Here is a 15,688-nt window from a genome sequence, read left to right as displayed (position 1 = left end):
GGTGACGCCTTGAAGAAGAATGCTGAGACCTAAGAGGGTCCAGAATGCTCTGGAGCCCACTGAGGAACAGCCAGCCCTGGACCCCTGGGACCCCCACCACAGTCAGTGCAGATGCTAATTAGGGAACCACTGGCTCATTATTTTTTTTTTTTTTTAGTTTTTGCTAAGCTTAAGTGACTTGGCCAAGATCACACAGCTAGGGAATTATTATTAAGTGTCTGAGGACGGATTTGAACTCCTGCCTCCAGGGCCTGTGCTCTATCCACTACACCACCTGGCTACCCCCCATTTTCCAATAATGAAAATGCTCTATCCACTCACCCCCCAAGCTGCTCTGGTCCTGGGCACTGCCCTCTGGGGTACCCACCTCACCAGGGCAGCCCTCCCATGGAGCCTTGTTGTCTGATCCTTGTAGGCTTGCCAGCCCCTGCCCTCCAAGCACTATGCAAGCTCATCACTACCTCGGAAGCCGGAGAACAACTTATCAGCCGGGTAAGTGGGCAGAGCCCGGGCAGTGCAGGAGACTGGGGGTTGGGGGAGAGAGGCGGGAGTGATGTCACCCTGAATGGTGGTCCCTGTAAGCACCAGGCATGGCGCAGAAGGGAATGGGAGTGGGGCAGGCTGTGACCCTGGGGGGACCACCCTCACCTTGACCTGAGAGGATACGAGTAGGGCCAGGGATGGTGGGGGGGGCACATTACTACTGGATCCCACAGTTCTTGGTGAAAACCAGAATCTCTTCTGTGAAGGACAATTCCTTCAGCTGGCACCTTCAGAAGAGGGGCTCCAAGACCTCAGGGTCCCCCCATTCCCTGATTTTATTTACCTCCCTCGCTGCCCCACCTCACCCACCAGAAACTTGGGATCAGGATCAGCTTATAGGACTAAGGAGCCATGGTCGGCCCAAAGCGCTCCGTGCCAAGTGGCCTGCACAGGACGCAGCTGTGGGACCCAGCGCAACCTCACTGTGTCCACCTGGCAAAGGAGGCCTTGGCTGGGGTCCTGGGGGGGTGGGGAGGAGATGATTCTGGGGACGAAGCTCTCCACTTCTGGAGGTCCCTCAGCTGGACTTTCCCTGGGACCAGTCCTCCCTGGTGGCCCTGGCCCACTCCCACTCAGACTCTTATTCACTTACACTCACACTCATGTTCTTATTCTCATACTCATCTACACATTTCTACTCACACACACATTTACACTCATGCTCACGCAAACTCACGCACACACACCCAGGCTGAGGCCCTCGTTCCCAGAAGCCATAAGACTCTGACAGTCACAAGCAAGGCAGTGTCTAAAGATAGGCAGTGTCTCCCGGCCATCGTTGGTTCTAACCCCAAAATGGGGAAACTTGAGGAAACCCAAACAAAGCCACAACCACAACCCTCCCTCCCATTGTCCCTTGTCCTCCTGGGCTGGCCAGGCTCCTTTTCTGTGTGGAGATAGCACTCTTTGGTCCAGGAGCTCCCTCTGAAGTCCATTGGCCTCCCTGGACTTTCTTCTACCAGGGATGGCTTGGAGGCTCACCATGACCCCCAGCCCAGCTTGCTGGCTTTCTCTGCGTCTTCAGAGGCACCTTCTGAAGTTGCGCTCCTTCCCACCTTTTGGCTGGCTCGTGGCATCTGCTTTCCTTACGGCACCCAGGAGAGAAGGGGCTACTGGGATGGGGTGGAAGTTGGAGGAGACGCCCTGGGAAAAGTCTGGAAACTGGGTTCCAGAGAAGAACTCAAGTGGCCCAAGGACTCCCCTTGGGAAGCTCAAGACCTTCTGCCTGGGCCCCACCCCCCACCCCTGGGGGTCTGACTGGGGCTCTGCTCCAAGGGTCAGCTGGCTGACCTGTCCCCAGTGTCTCTAGAGTCATTGTTAGACCAGCTTGAAAATCTCCCCACTCTTCCCCTGGGTCCCCTTCAAGCCTGCCCAGACCCCTCTGGAGAACAGTGGGTGGGAGGTAGGGGCAGCCAGGTGGGGGGGGGGCTTTGGACCACTCCCAAGAGGCAAAGCTTCCCAATCTGGCTGCTCACATCCCTGTTTCGTCCCTCCTGACTCTGTCTCCCTCCCCTGTGATGCTGTGATGTGGCTGCTAGTCTGTAGGCCCAACCTGGAGCTTGCAAATGACAATGGGCAATTCATGTGGCGCAACCACCTATGCTTGAGTCTAAACTACCTTCTTTCTCTCTCTCTCTCTCTCTTTCTCCCTTTCTTTCTCTCATTTCTCTTTCCTTCTCTTATAATCTGCTGGCTGAAGGCTGTTAAAAATATGGTTGGAATGGTGAGTACTCCTCTGTGTAGCAGCTGTGACTCAGGTGAGCCCAAGAACCCTCCACCCCCAGGTGACCTCTGGGAGGCATTTGCCAGCGGGCATTAACCTCTAGTGAGCAGGACCTCTATTATGGGCTCCTCAGACTCCCAGACAGCCAGGAGCTGGGATGGGAAGGAAACATCTTTGTTTTCACTTCACCCTGAAAGGGAGCCTCGGTTTCCATACAGAATGGAGGCACCAGACCTTCCAAGAAGGACTGGAGGCTTCTCCAGACCAAAGGGTGACAGGACACGAGAATGTCAGGACTCCCCATTGTGAGGGGTGTCAGGCGAGAAACCAAAGCCCATCCCCGAGGCCTTTCCTGGCTCAATTTCCCCTTTGCGCTTCACCATCTGCTCCTCCTCTGTTCCTCTTTAGTCTCTCTCTGATTCGATTGCCGAGCTCCATGCAAATCTTCAGGGGACTCGAACTTTTAGTCTAATCCAATCCAGAATTTCTGAAATAAGAGTTCTTCATTCCTACCTATTCCTATCAGCTCTAGGAATCCAACAAGACCATCCCTGGCCTTCCCTGGCTCTGGTCTCCTGCCCAGAGCTCCTCACGCTGATGGCTGTCCCCAGGTGTTGGGGCTTTCGGCTCCCCTTTGACATTTCTTCCTCTTGGGCCCGGCAGCTTCAGGGTTCTGCTACTGTCTGACTTGCCGTGTTTCTCTGAATCCTCCTTGTCCATCAGAGGGGGTGAGCCTAGAGCTGGAGACCCGACTTCCTCCCAGAAGCATGGGAGCCAGCCTTACCCTGCTGCTCCTGGCCAGCCTCAGAGCAGCCCCTTCATCTCACCGCCCCAGCAGAGGATGGTCACAGCACCATCCTTCCCTGGGTGTCGATAGAGATGACATGAGAAAACCACAAGACCCCACATCCATGTCAGCCATCATTGCTTCAGAGGCCAGTGGGTGTATGGCCTCAAGCCCATGTCTCCTGGCTCCTAGGGCTCTCTCTTTGGCCGGGCTTTTTAAAGATGCCATCCCCATGCCCAGTGTGGCTAGTCTTGTTGTCACTGCAATGGTGATGAAAACAGTTGATAGCAGTTCTGCTGAGAAATGGTTGGGGGGGGGGGGGACCCAGGGAATGGTGAGTCTTCGAAGGATGGCCAGCATTGACGCCTCTCCCTTGTCTCCCAGCTCCACCAGGTCTTGGTCCAGCTCCAAGCCGGAGAGAAGGAACAGGATTTTGCCTCGGCTCCAATCCAAGTCTCCATCAGCGTCCAGCTCTGGCGACTCCCGGGCTGTCATGAGTTCCTGGCAGCCCTAGGTAAGAAAACAGTTTCCTCCTTTAGTTGTCATTCCTCAGTTTCTAGTTGCTTCCTCTCTTGCCTTTACCTAAGAGATACTAGATATTGTAGGGTGTGAGGCCTGAAATCAGAAAGAACTCCTCTTCCTGAGTTTAAATCGAGCCTAGCTGGGGGACCCCAGGCAAGTCACTTCACCCTGCCTGCCTCAGTTTCCTCATCCATAAAATGAGCCAGAGAAGGAAATGGCAGACCACTGCAGTATCTCTGGCAAGAAAACCTAGAATGGGTTCGCAAAGAGTTGGACATGACTGAAAAATGACTGAACATTTCTTCTCAATATTATCTTGGGGTATTGAAGCTTTGTTTAAAAATTCCCATTCTGTGATTCTGAAGATTCAGTCAACGCCCCCCTCCAAGCCCCTGATTTTGCTCCAATGAATTTCTCTTTTTTTTTCACTTATTCTCTCAGAAACATTTGCTGCATTTTGGGGTAGTAGAAGTCGGACACAATTCTCTTGGCCTAGAGGTGCATCCCCCCCCGCGGAGGTCTGCAGTGAACCATAAGCATATTAGCTTCCCTGATAGTGCCAGAGAATCACTTCTTCTCATTTTCCTGTTAACTCATTAGAAAAGGATGGACAAAGAGCACCTGCTCACACCTGAAAAAATCCCTGTGTGGGCTTGTCTCTTTGGGCCTCCTAAAGAACTCCCTCTTTTTAAATAGATAAGGATGTTGAACTGGTTTCTAAGGTCTTCCTAAGGATTTCTAAAGACCAGTAATAATAATGACAGGTATTATTAAAATTAACAATGAAAATATAAATTTTGAAAAATGTGTTACATATCTTACCCCATCTAAGGGTCATGTCAACCCTCTGAGGCAGGTACTAAGGGTATGTTACAGATGGAGAAACTGAGACTCAGAGAGATATAGGTTAAGAAGTATTAGAGGCTAGGTCTTCCTCACCCTAAGTCTCTCTATAGAATGCTGCTTTTCATTGACCAAGGGCAACACTAGCTTCTTGTACTCACTTCTCCACATTGTCATCTTTAGTGGTTTCTGATCTTGTGTGACTGTGGCTAACAGCTCCACACACCATCAAGCCAGTCTTCTTAACCATTTGAACTGTCCAGACATAGAATGAGGAGATTTTAATTCATGAGTTAGTGAGTTATAGTGGATTGGGAAGAGCTGATCAGATGGCCCCAGGTGGATCTGCCATGGCCTCGTTCATCCCAGGGGGCAGTAATGTGACAATAAGGTTTAACAAAAAGTTTGTCGTCAAGCTGGATGGAAAGAGAGCGCCTTTGATGACCTTGTAAAAGGTTTGAAGACATCTTCAGTCTATCCATGAGTCAAGGATGTAATTAAAGAATTGATCTTGGCTCTCAGGGATCCCTGTACCCCTGGTGGCCCTTTAGACATCCCAGACCAACACGCTACACTGGAGAGCTGAGTTTAGTAATACAAAATTTATTTGGTATACATTTCAAGTCACTTAACTTCACAAGTGCTACATGATGAAGGAGTGACTAGACAATAGTTCATCTGAAGATCTGGGAACTTCAGTGGATCACAAGCTAGATGTAGCTCAGTCACGTGAAATGACAGCTCCAAGAAGCTTCTGCTCAAGTTGCTGAGAAGCCTCATGTCAGGACTGGGCAAGCAACAGATGTCTTGCCATTCCAGGCACCATATGGGTGGAGCTTGTCTAAAGCAGAGTCCACAATGGCATAAGGCCACATATGGACCAGTTGAAGAAAATGGAGACATTCAGGCTTAGTTTGGTGAAGAGAAGACGGGGGGGGGGGGGGGAATGGAGGGAGGATAATTAGGAGGACTTGTTCTTAGGCTTGTCCCCCCCAGGCCAGGGCCAGGAGTCACGAGTAGAAGCTATAAAGAGACAAATTTAGGTTTGAAGTCGGGCAACATTTTCTAACAATTAGAGTAGTCCAAGTGAAGTGGGCCACTTAGGAGATTGTAACGTCCTCCATAGCAGAGATCTTCAAGAAGATGACAGGTGATAGTTGTTGGGGATATTGTAAAGAATATTTTCTTATACTTGATGGACTCAGGGGAGGCCCTCTAAAGCTGAAATACTGAACCTTCTTCTCTGGGACTATTTAAGCAAATGAGGAAGTCATGGGGTGGGGGGGGATTCATGTATTAGCTCCAGGATCAGGCCAAAGGGCTTAGAAGGAAGGTTGGCTCTGGATGCATAATCTAGTGGAGAGAATACTACATTTGGAGTCAGGAGTCCCAAGGTTGAATCTCAGCTGTGACACCATTTTCTGCCTGAAGGATTTTGGAAAATTCACAAAACCTTAGGGGCCTCAGTTTCCTCTTCTGTAAAATCCTTTCTAGCTCATCAGTCAGGGATCTCCTCCATCCCTCAGAACTAAACAAAAGAGAAAGCCCTCCCATTCCCACACATCTCCAGAGTCACAGACCGGACCCACTTCAGATTCAGGGTGAACGTTTCCCCCTCTGTGAATACAACAGATTTCACAGGATGGTTTCAGGGCACAGAAAAATAAATATTCCTTCCTCAGACTCTTGCATCAGATGATATAAAAAAGCCCGAAGTTTAATTCTCTTGGGGCAGGGCAGCCAAGGCAATGGATTCTGATGGAAGTGGTCACTTCGTTCTGATCATTGGTCATCCCTCAACTTTCCCTCTTCCCTCCCTTTCTTGAGGCCTAGCCCTTGCACTGTTGATGGTTATTCTTGTTTTAATCCAATTTCGTGACACTTTTCTATAGATTTTAGGGTTTGTTTATTCTCACACTCACATAGGAAAACGTCTCATAGCAACCAGTGCCCCAGGTAGCTACTGGGATGAACCCTAGTGTCCAGGGACCAGCCCTGTTTCTCTAGTCTAGGACCTTGCAGGCTTAAGAGGAAAAAACAAACAACAACCATCATGATTTTCTTGTTTACATCTTTCTGTAAACTCTGAGTCATGAAATCCCTCACTAGATGAGACAGGGATAGACAGTTCAGGACAATTCAGTCCCAGACAGTCTTTGAGGCTTAGATTGTGTAGCTCCAGCTGGCGGGCTGCTCATTTCCCAACTAGTCCAGCCTTCACCCTCTGACCTGCACTCAATGAGTGGATGAGGGGAGCCTGGGACAAGAAAACCGCTACATCTATCATTGGCCACTCCTGGGTTTTAGTACAGTATTTTTTGGATGCCTGGGCTTTTCACGTATATGTTTTCTCTGTCCTTCTCTGTCCCTCTCTCAGTCTCTCAGTCTCTATCTCTGTTGATCTCTGACTTTCTGTCTCTGTCTCTGCTCTTGACTCTTTCTCTGTGTCTCTCTGTGTCTCTCTCTGTCTCTCTCTCTGTCTCTCTCTCTCTCTCTCTCTCTCTCTCTCTCTCTCTCTCTCTCTGCAAGGCAAGGGGGTTAAGTGGCTTGCCCAAGGCCACACAGCTAGGTAATCATTAAGTGTCTGAGACCGGATTTGAACTCAGGTACTCCTGACTCCAGGGCCAGTGCTCTATCCACTGCACCATCTAGCCACCCCCTCAATCCTATTATTTTAAAATATTTTAATATTTACAACTATGTGAAGTTATAGATGAGGAGAATTGGTTCAATTTTCTATCTATTTTAGAAATGAGACCTTTATTAGAAACACTAACTATGAAAATTGTTTCCCACTTTCTATTTTCTTTCTAGTCTTGGCTGCATTGGTTTTATTTATGTAAAACCTTTTGTTAATTTTAATATAAGCAAAATCATACATTTTGTAATTTATAATGTTCTCCATTACTTGTTTGATAATAAATCTTTCCTCTTTCCATTGATCCAACAGGCGGAGTATTTCTTGTTCTCTTAATTGCTCTATGGTATCACCCCTTATGTCTAAATCCTGTGTCATTTTGACCTTATTTTGGTATAGGGTATGAGATGTGGGTCTATCCTTAGTTTTTGCTATACTATTTTCCAATTTTCCCAGCAGATTTTGGCAAATAGTTCTTATCCAAGAAACTCATGTCTTTGGATTTGTCAAGCATTTACTATAGGTTTACTATAGTCATTTACTACTGTTTCTTTTGTACCTACCCTAATTCACTGCTTCATTACTCTATTTCTTAACCAGTACCAGGCAGCTTTGAGGACTGCTGTTTTATAGTATAGTTTTAGATCTGGTACTGCTAGGCCATTAAGCATTTTTTTCATAAATTTTCTTGTTATTCTTGACCTTTTATTGCTCCAGATGAATTTTGTTACTTTTTTTTTCCTAGCTCCGTAAAATAGTTTTTTGGTAGTTTGATTGGTATGGCACTGAATAAGTAATTTAATTTGGATAAAATTTCATTTTTTATTATATTTGCTCAGTCTAACGTTTTCCAATTGTTTATCTCTGACTTTATCTGCGTGAAAAATATTTTGTAATTGTGTTCCCATAGCTTCTGGGTTTCAGACTAGGAAATTGTACTTGGTTCAAGAGAAGGACAGAAGTAGAATTGACCTGTGGCCTCAGTGAGGTTATCCAATGAAAATGGTATCCCCAGGGAGAAGAGAAAAGTCCATTGTGTATTTGCTATGGATAAAGTAGACAGCTCCTCTTTAGCTTTTTGGACCAGAATTTCCATATGCCCTAAGAAAAATGAAAGAGGGGACAGCTATCATTTTTCACTTTGATTTAGGTAAATCCTAAGTTAGGAGCACAGTGAAGGTGAAAGCCCAAGAAAGTGGGGTTGGAGTAGATGATGAACAGGGTGACAGCTTGGTGAGACAGGTTCTTAGGGAAACTGTAAGAAGACTTGCTTCTCACAAGCCCCCATTGAGATATAGAACCTTCCCTGTAGACATGGATTTCTGAACTATCTCTTCCTTTAGGTTTTGACCTCTGTGAAGTTGGTCAGGAAGAGGTGATTCTGAAAACTGGAAAACAAGCAAATCGACGAACCATCCATTTTGCTCTCCAGTCCCTGCTGTCTCTCTTTGGTAAGATGAGATCCCACCTGCACAAGAGGCTGAGCCCACGTCACGTGCGGCTAAGTTACATTCTCTTTTGACCATCTAAACATGTTCGTGGTCCTAAGGATCAAACATCAGGGACTATTTCTGGCATGGATCCTGATTTATTCTTTAGAATATATCCTTCTGTAAATTTTAAATGCAATTTCATAAGTGCTTGTATTTTTTCAAAAGTTGTAGAGTAAGCATTTCTTTTATTTCTTACTGTCTTCTTTATTGTATATAATATACACTGAATATATTATATATATATATGGCCTGTATATATAATGTAGTATATATATTATTTATATATATATACTATATAACATATAGTATATATATATATATATATATATATATATATGCCCCCCCACACACATATTGCTTATTAGAATGAAAGAAAATCCATCAGGGTTCCCAGTTTAGTCTTAAATTTTAGCTTGGGTTGAGGCTTCTGATTCTAACAGACTACTGGTTTTATTTAGATTCCACAGAGCTCCCCAAACGCCTTAGTCTTGACAGTTCTTCATCGCTGGAGTCTCTAGCATCTGCTCAGTCCATCTCCAACCAGGCTCCCTTGGGGTATCCAAACCCTCCATTTTCCCCAACGTGCCCAGAGAGTGTTGCATCAGATGCTATTTCTGTGTACAGTCTGAGCTCCATCGCCTCTTCCATGAGTTTTGTTTCCAAGCATGAAGGAACACTAGAAGGTGTCGTGTCCAGAGGGAGACAGGACGGTGACAAGTCCAGAAACTCCTCCTCTCAGCGGCCTTCGGCACCAAGAAGCCAGCTGTCTCCACAGACCAGTGCTCCGACCAACAAAGAGGAAGAAGAATATGAAGGGTTTTCCATCATTAGCAATGAGCCTTTGGCAACTTACCAGGAAAATGTCAAAGTGAGATTTTCTCCGGATCCCAAACCATCCAAAGCTGGGGCTCCTGGGGCCATTAAAATATCTGTCAGCTCCAAAGGGAGCATAAGTACCCCCAATTCTCCCGTTAAGATGACTCTTATTCCCAGTCCAAACTCACCTTTCCAAAAAGTTGGAAAACTTGCAAGTTCGGATACTGGAGAATCTGACCAGTCTAGCACTGAAACCGATAGTACTGTTAAATCCCAAGAAGAAAACCACCCAAACCTTGACCCACAAGAACTGGCCCAGAAAATTCTGGAGGAGACCCAGAGTCACTTGCTTGCTGTGGAACGCCTCCAGCGGAGCGGCCCCCAGGTCCCCCCAAGTGCCCATCCCGAAGAGGGGCCTTCCATGCCAACCACTGCTCCTTGTACGTTCCGAGCTTCGGAGACCAGCGCCTTCAGCCGGCCTCTACTCTCCAGCCAAAGGAGCCAGAGATCCTCCCCGGTGACCGGGAGGCCCAAGCCCCCCACAAGGAGCTCTTCCCTCCAGAAGGTGAGCTCAGGCTACAACAGCCCGACCACCTCAGAAACGTCAGCCAAGGAAGGCACCAGCCAGCACAGTGGCCGGCCCTCGCCCAGCACAGACTCCCCTAGCTCCTTGACGGACCAGCCTCACTTTAAGTTAAAGTACCCCAGCTCTCCCTACAGTGCCCACATTTCCAAGTCACCCAGCTCGGGGCATCAGTCACCGGCTGGCAGCGCCCCTTCACCAGCCCTGTCCTACTCGTCAGCAGGGTCAGCCCGCTCCAGCCCGGCCGATGCCCCCGATCTGGACAAGCTGAAGATGTCAGCCATCGACGAGAAGGTGCAGGCCATCCACAACCTGAAGATGTTCTGGCAGAGTGCCCCCCAGCCTCCCCCGGGCCCCGTGAAGATCTTCCGCGGGGCACCAGGCACCATGACTTCCAAACGGGACGTGCTGAATCTGCTCAATCTGTCCCCCCGCCACCACAAAAAAGAGGAGGGCATGGTGGACAAGCTGGAGCTGAAAGAACTGTCCCTGCAGCCTACCCCAGCACCTCCAGCCGTGAACCCTCCCAATGGGCACAGACGCCCAGATGCCGCCTCCCTGACCTCCTCCCCAGTGCCCGCTGTGCCAGGGGCCCTGCGCCCCTTGAGACTGCCGTCGGGCAATGGCTACAAATTCCTCTCTCCTGGGAGGTTTTTCCCTTCCTCCAAATGTTAAACTATCTTTCACATCAGTCAACTCCAGTTACAATCCTGTGGAGGGCCTTGGATTCGCTTCTGCCTACTTGCCTTGTTCAAGTGGCTCACCAGCCAGTTTTGCTAAAGACCCATCAGCTCTGTGATGGGCACTGCATATCACACTCCCCAGGCCACACAGCCGATTCCTGGGACCCCTGCCCTCCCTTCAGCTCCCGAGCCACCTAAGGCCAGGATGGACTGGGCTGCCAGGGTAGGGGAGCCTAGGGAAGAGTCTCCACACCTTTCACCAAATGGCAACCTTGGAACTTGCTGATTCTCATCCTTGATCTGATTCTGCAGGAGGATTTTTATACAGAACTTGTTCATGCTCTGGGGTGGGAGGGGAGAGGAAAGGGAGCACCTATTTTGCTAAGAGGTATATATGCCATACATACCTTTTGTACACAAATACAGATAGATTTTTTTAAGGCCTCCAGGTGCTGGCAGAAGTGGTATATATAAAATTTTTCTTAGTCAAAGCCTACATGAAAGTGTTATATTAGCCAAAAATAGAATTACGGTAAGAAGATGCCAATGATTTGTAATTAAATTATAGAAGTTTGGGTCTCATAGTCTTGTAATTTCACAGCAACAATGCAATAATTCAGGTTAAAACTGTGCTTCCACTCTGAACTTTTGTCAGTTACTAATTCTCTCTAAAAATGTCCCTTTGGGTCCCAATGTCAGCCAAACTTGAATTTTCTCAAAATTCAAGAATCAACCTTCTCCAGGCATTTTAGAGCTATGCAAATATGATGAAAAAAATGCAACTTTTATGCTTTTAAAAACATTTTGGGCCTTTTTATACTTGGGTAACTAGAAACAACTTGGTTTTATTATTAATGATGATAACACTTTACATTTATACAACACTGTTGTTTTTTAACACTCAAAACGTTTTCTAAAATGTGTCTAAAAATTCTGATGCTCATCAATAGGTAGTGGCCAAGTTTGGCAGAAAAGTGGTTTGAATTCCTCTATTTTGTTAGAAGCAAAAGTAAGTTGTTTGACTCAGTAGGTGTCACCAGAGGAGTGTGGCATTCCAGCCCTTGCCCCCCATTCTAACACTCCTCTCTCTCTCTCTCTCTCTCTCTCTCTCTCTCTCTCTCTCTCTCTCTCTCTCCCTCTCTCTCCCTGGCCTCAGCAAAGTCTCATTTTTCCAGGTCCAAAATCTCTCAAAATCCCATCCATTGACACGTTCATGATTCATGCAGTGTAGATTGGACTGCAGTGGAAGACTCATCTCCCTCTTTCCCAAGAGAGGTCCTCTGCCCCACGGGCAGGAGACTCATCTGTTTGAATGCCCATGAGATGTGCCTCTAGCTGGCACATCCATTAGAACATGGCAGGAAAGAGGAGCAGGAGAGAAAGATGGGGCAGAGCATTTCTGTAACTCAGGCCACAAATTTCCAGGGTCACCATTGGAAGAGAGAAGAAGTGCCCTACTGAAGGGGAGATTAGCTCTAGATTGTATACATTTGTCAAGAAAAGAAATGCCCCCAAATCATCATGTCAATGTAGTGTTGAGTTAGAGAATTTAAATATGCTAACAGAAGTTAAAATCCCACCATGGTCATTCTCTATGGGCCTTACCCCAAAAATGTTGGATGCCATCACCCCTGACAGATGCAGAAACACCATGCTAGGTGGATGGCAGACTCAAGTTGAGATGCCTGGGTACTACCTTCACTTCTCGCACTAAATCACTTTATGCTCACAAACAAGCCACTTAACCTGACTGTGCCTCATTTTATCCATTTGCAAAATGGATGGAATAATATTGGTCTAATTCATATTTTTCACACTAGGAAATCTTCCGAAGAAATGTGTCAGAGAAGTACAAGGTAGAGAGTTAATCATTTTAAATTCTCTTCCTGAACATAATCCATGTAGGTTGGGGTTTTTTACATTTAAAAACCATTGTAGCCATGTCAACTCTAAATCCTCAGATTTGAAGGCCCTTGTTTTGTAAGGACTCAAGCAACAGATGAGGCTGGTGGGGATGATTTTCAGTGATAATAAAAACTCCAGCCACAGATGAAAGCCAAATCTGCAGCACTGCATATTTGGTCAAAAAAGAAAAATGAGATCTAAAACATCAAAAAAAATTAGCCTGGAAGTAAAAAGAGAGAGATTGCCCTTGGGTGTTTTGTCATATGGCCAATTCCCTCACAACGCTGTTGTTGCCCACTCTTCCCTAAGCCATGGACTCAGCACCAAAATAAGGAACAGTCACTGCCCCCTCCCGGCTCAAAATCTCTTATCTAAGAAGGGACAGGCCATCTGGGTGAATGCCCATGACTGCTACAGCTGTTTCCAATGGAAATAATACCTTATGATAACCTAGCCAGCTAAGAGCCCTGTTTTTAAGTCATAACTTATTTGTGAGGCCATGTCCTGGGCAGCATTCCCATTTATGTGGACTATTTTCATGTTTAGTAGCCAAAATGGTATATGCAACTTTTTGTCCCTTTTTGATGAAAACTTCAGATGTGTGTGAAATTCAAAGTCGTGAAAGAAGAATGGGAATATTTCCAGATAATACCACAGAATCGGAGCCATTTCTCTCCCTTTATAGAGCTTCCTTCCCAGAGATTTTACACTGGTCAAAATAAGTATAAAGCTACAGAACACAGTTGAGTTGCTAATATAAAATCAGCTAGGGATGAAGTATGCAATTTAGACAGCATGAAGATTTGGCAAAGATGGTTGTGTGTAAAGGAAAATGAACTCTATCAGAATGAAGCTTAAAGCCAGATTTGGGAGTTGGATTTCCATGACTAATGTTTGACATTGTCATACTCTGTATATGATTGACTGGCATTCATGTCAATTCCGAACCCACATTTTCCCATGTGGAGAGTAGTCCCCTTGCCTTCCCCTTCCCTCATCCATCTCCTTCCCTCATTCATGTGACAGGTGCCAGATTTGAGTCCCCAAAATTCACAGAAAGAGTTTTATTTCCCATTTTGTGAATCACGGGGTTTGTTTGTTTGTATGTTTGTTCAAAGCCAGCAAGGTGAAATGCCCTTCCTGAAATATTCCTCTGCCAATTGAAAATTATATTACCACCGAATATAATAAGCAATGTAGGTCTGCTCCTCCTGATAAGCTTAGCCCCGAGACAAACTTGAGACAGTAAGACTCTTAGACTTGCTGTTCCACCTTTGTTTTTCTACATATGATAAGTAAATGATCTTGTGACTCTGGTGATTTTTGATTAGCTCCCCAAAATAAAAAATAAAAACCACCTCACTTGATTCAGACCAATGTATCTCAGTGACAGATTTCTCTCCTCACCCCCTAATTTAATAAATGGCCCACAGTGACGACTGCCCGGGTACAGGTGCCTCCCCCTGTGAATAGGCAATGAATCGGGTAGGCGTCCTCTGTCTCCCATCAGTCTCCCCATCTACCCCGTCTACCCAAAACCCACAAAGAGAACTGTTTTCGGTTCAGGTTGAAGTAATCATCAGGAATGTTTTTAGTAAGTAGGAGAAAAGTGGAAGTGGAATTACATTCATACCCCACTTTGCTGTTTTGTCTAAAGAGACTGTACATGTGGTTTGTGAACTGAGCCCTTGTTTTTGCCAGATCCTTCAAAGATGTTCAACTCAAGGATGATCACTGGTCAACTGTAGTCCTCCAGATGTGTCCCCCAGGTAGCAGCCCCTCCTTGTATGCAGTGTTAGCCATGTTTGGCCTGCGTGGACTTTTTTTTTGTAAATGACACTCTGTGTTTTCAGACAACATTACACTTTTTATATTATGAAATTTACCATGTAAAAAGAATTTCATATTTTTATTGAAATTGCTAAGGCATTTGGCCTTCTCCCTTTGTGATTTCCGTGTCTATTAAAAGCATGAACTCTCTCAGTTTCCATTGTCATATTATGTCATCCTCTGCATGTTCTCCAGAGTTCTAGATGATTCTCTGAGTGGCCAACAGTATCAGATGAGCCTTCAAGCACTGATGCCAACTCTTAAGTCTCTTCTTTGATTCTTCCTTTGCATTAAAGCATTTGACCTCTGTCAAAGAATATTTAAAACTGAACTAATACCACTCCTAGAGCTGTCTTTTTCTAACATCATAAATAGAAATTTGAATTCCTGATATGTTCTGAAGGTATCACTGTTCCTGCTGAGAGACTGGTGGAAGGATGGGGTCTCCCCTTGTTTTCATTACATGCCAGCATCAGGAGCCTGATGGAAGATCCTGATGACAAGTTCTTTTGGGGCTTCAAGGAAAGAGCAATTAGGCTCCTGCAACTAGATGGGAAAGTGTATTTTCATGGAAAAGTTGAGATCAGAGCTGAGCCTTGAAGGAAGGCTATGATTTAGATGAGTGGGGGAGACCAGCCCAGACATTCTGCCATAAAATATTCCAAACCAAGATGGCAGTGCTTGGGGAAGCAGATCAGTTTGGTCCCAAGGAGAGGGTCTGCCCAGAGAGGCCGTGGATGTTAAGTTTGGGATATAGGTAAATGAGGAAGGATGTTAAAAGCCAAGAATCAGGAACTCATGCTTTATAGATCTAGACAATATTTATCTGCTAAAGTATAAGTACTTAGAGTTGTATGAATCCATTTTTTTATTATTATTCTCAAGCTAAATTAGGAGATGGTTTTATGATGAAGAATTCTTTCTTACAAATAGAAACAATTTTATTTCCTGTTTTGTGGATCATAGTATTTTGCATATGTACAATGAGGCATCACAAAGGCAACAATTGGAAAATTCAACGATATGGAAATGGGGTTTGATTCAAAAGCAACTTAAAGCTATGTAGACAAACACCATAAAAAGTAAATTGCCAAATAAAAAAATAACAGATTCAGAATATCATCACCATATTAAGTCATTCAAATTCCCAGAGTAAATTTCCTTGGGAATAGGGTTTCTGCTTCAAAAGATAAACCTCATGGGGCCATGAGGATTCTTTTGTAAATCATGAAGCCCTATAGAAATGTGAGCTTCTGTTAATACAAAATAAACATGAAAGAAATAAAGACTCCTCAGGGGTTTCCAAATATACCCCATCTTTC

General features: G+C 45.7%; 1 protein-coding gene across 2 annotated transcripts in view; it reads left to right on the top strand.

The window, feature by feature from the left end:
• Positions 1–15,091, top strand: part of TTC28 (tetratricopeptide repeat domain 28) — a 430,887-nt gene extending 415,796 nt beyond the window's left edge. The window contains exons 18-22 of one of the 2 annotated variants that reach the window (XM_074206222.1): positions 416–492; positions 2,243–2,266; positions 3,438–3,567; positions 8,400–8,507; positions 9,008–15,091. In XM_074206222.1, coding sequence (XP_074062323.1) covers positions 416–492; positions 2,243–2,266; positions 3,438–3,567; positions 8,400–8,507; positions 9,008–10,623 — 1,955 coding nt within the window. In that variant the 3' untranslated portion in view covers positions 10,624–15,091. The remainder of the gene's footprint in view (positions 1–415; positions 493–2,242; positions 2,267–3,437; positions 3,568–8,399; positions 8,508–9,007) is intronic. The other variant, XM_074206223.1, reaches the window with a different exon arrangement.
• The last annotated feature ends 597 nt before the right edge of the window (positions 15,092–15,688 follow it).

The sequence above is a fragment of the Macrotis lagotis genome, chromosome X, assembly GCF_037893015.1.
Source record: "Macrotis lagotis isolate mMagLag1 chromosome X, bilby.v1.9.chrom.fasta, whole genome shotgun sequence".
Classification (NCBI taxonomy): domain Eukaryota; kingdom Metazoa; phylum Chordata; class Mammalia; order Peramelemorphia; family Peramelidae; genus Macrotis; species Macrotis lagotis.
This window is presented reverse-complemented; position numbering and strand designations above follow the sequence as displayed.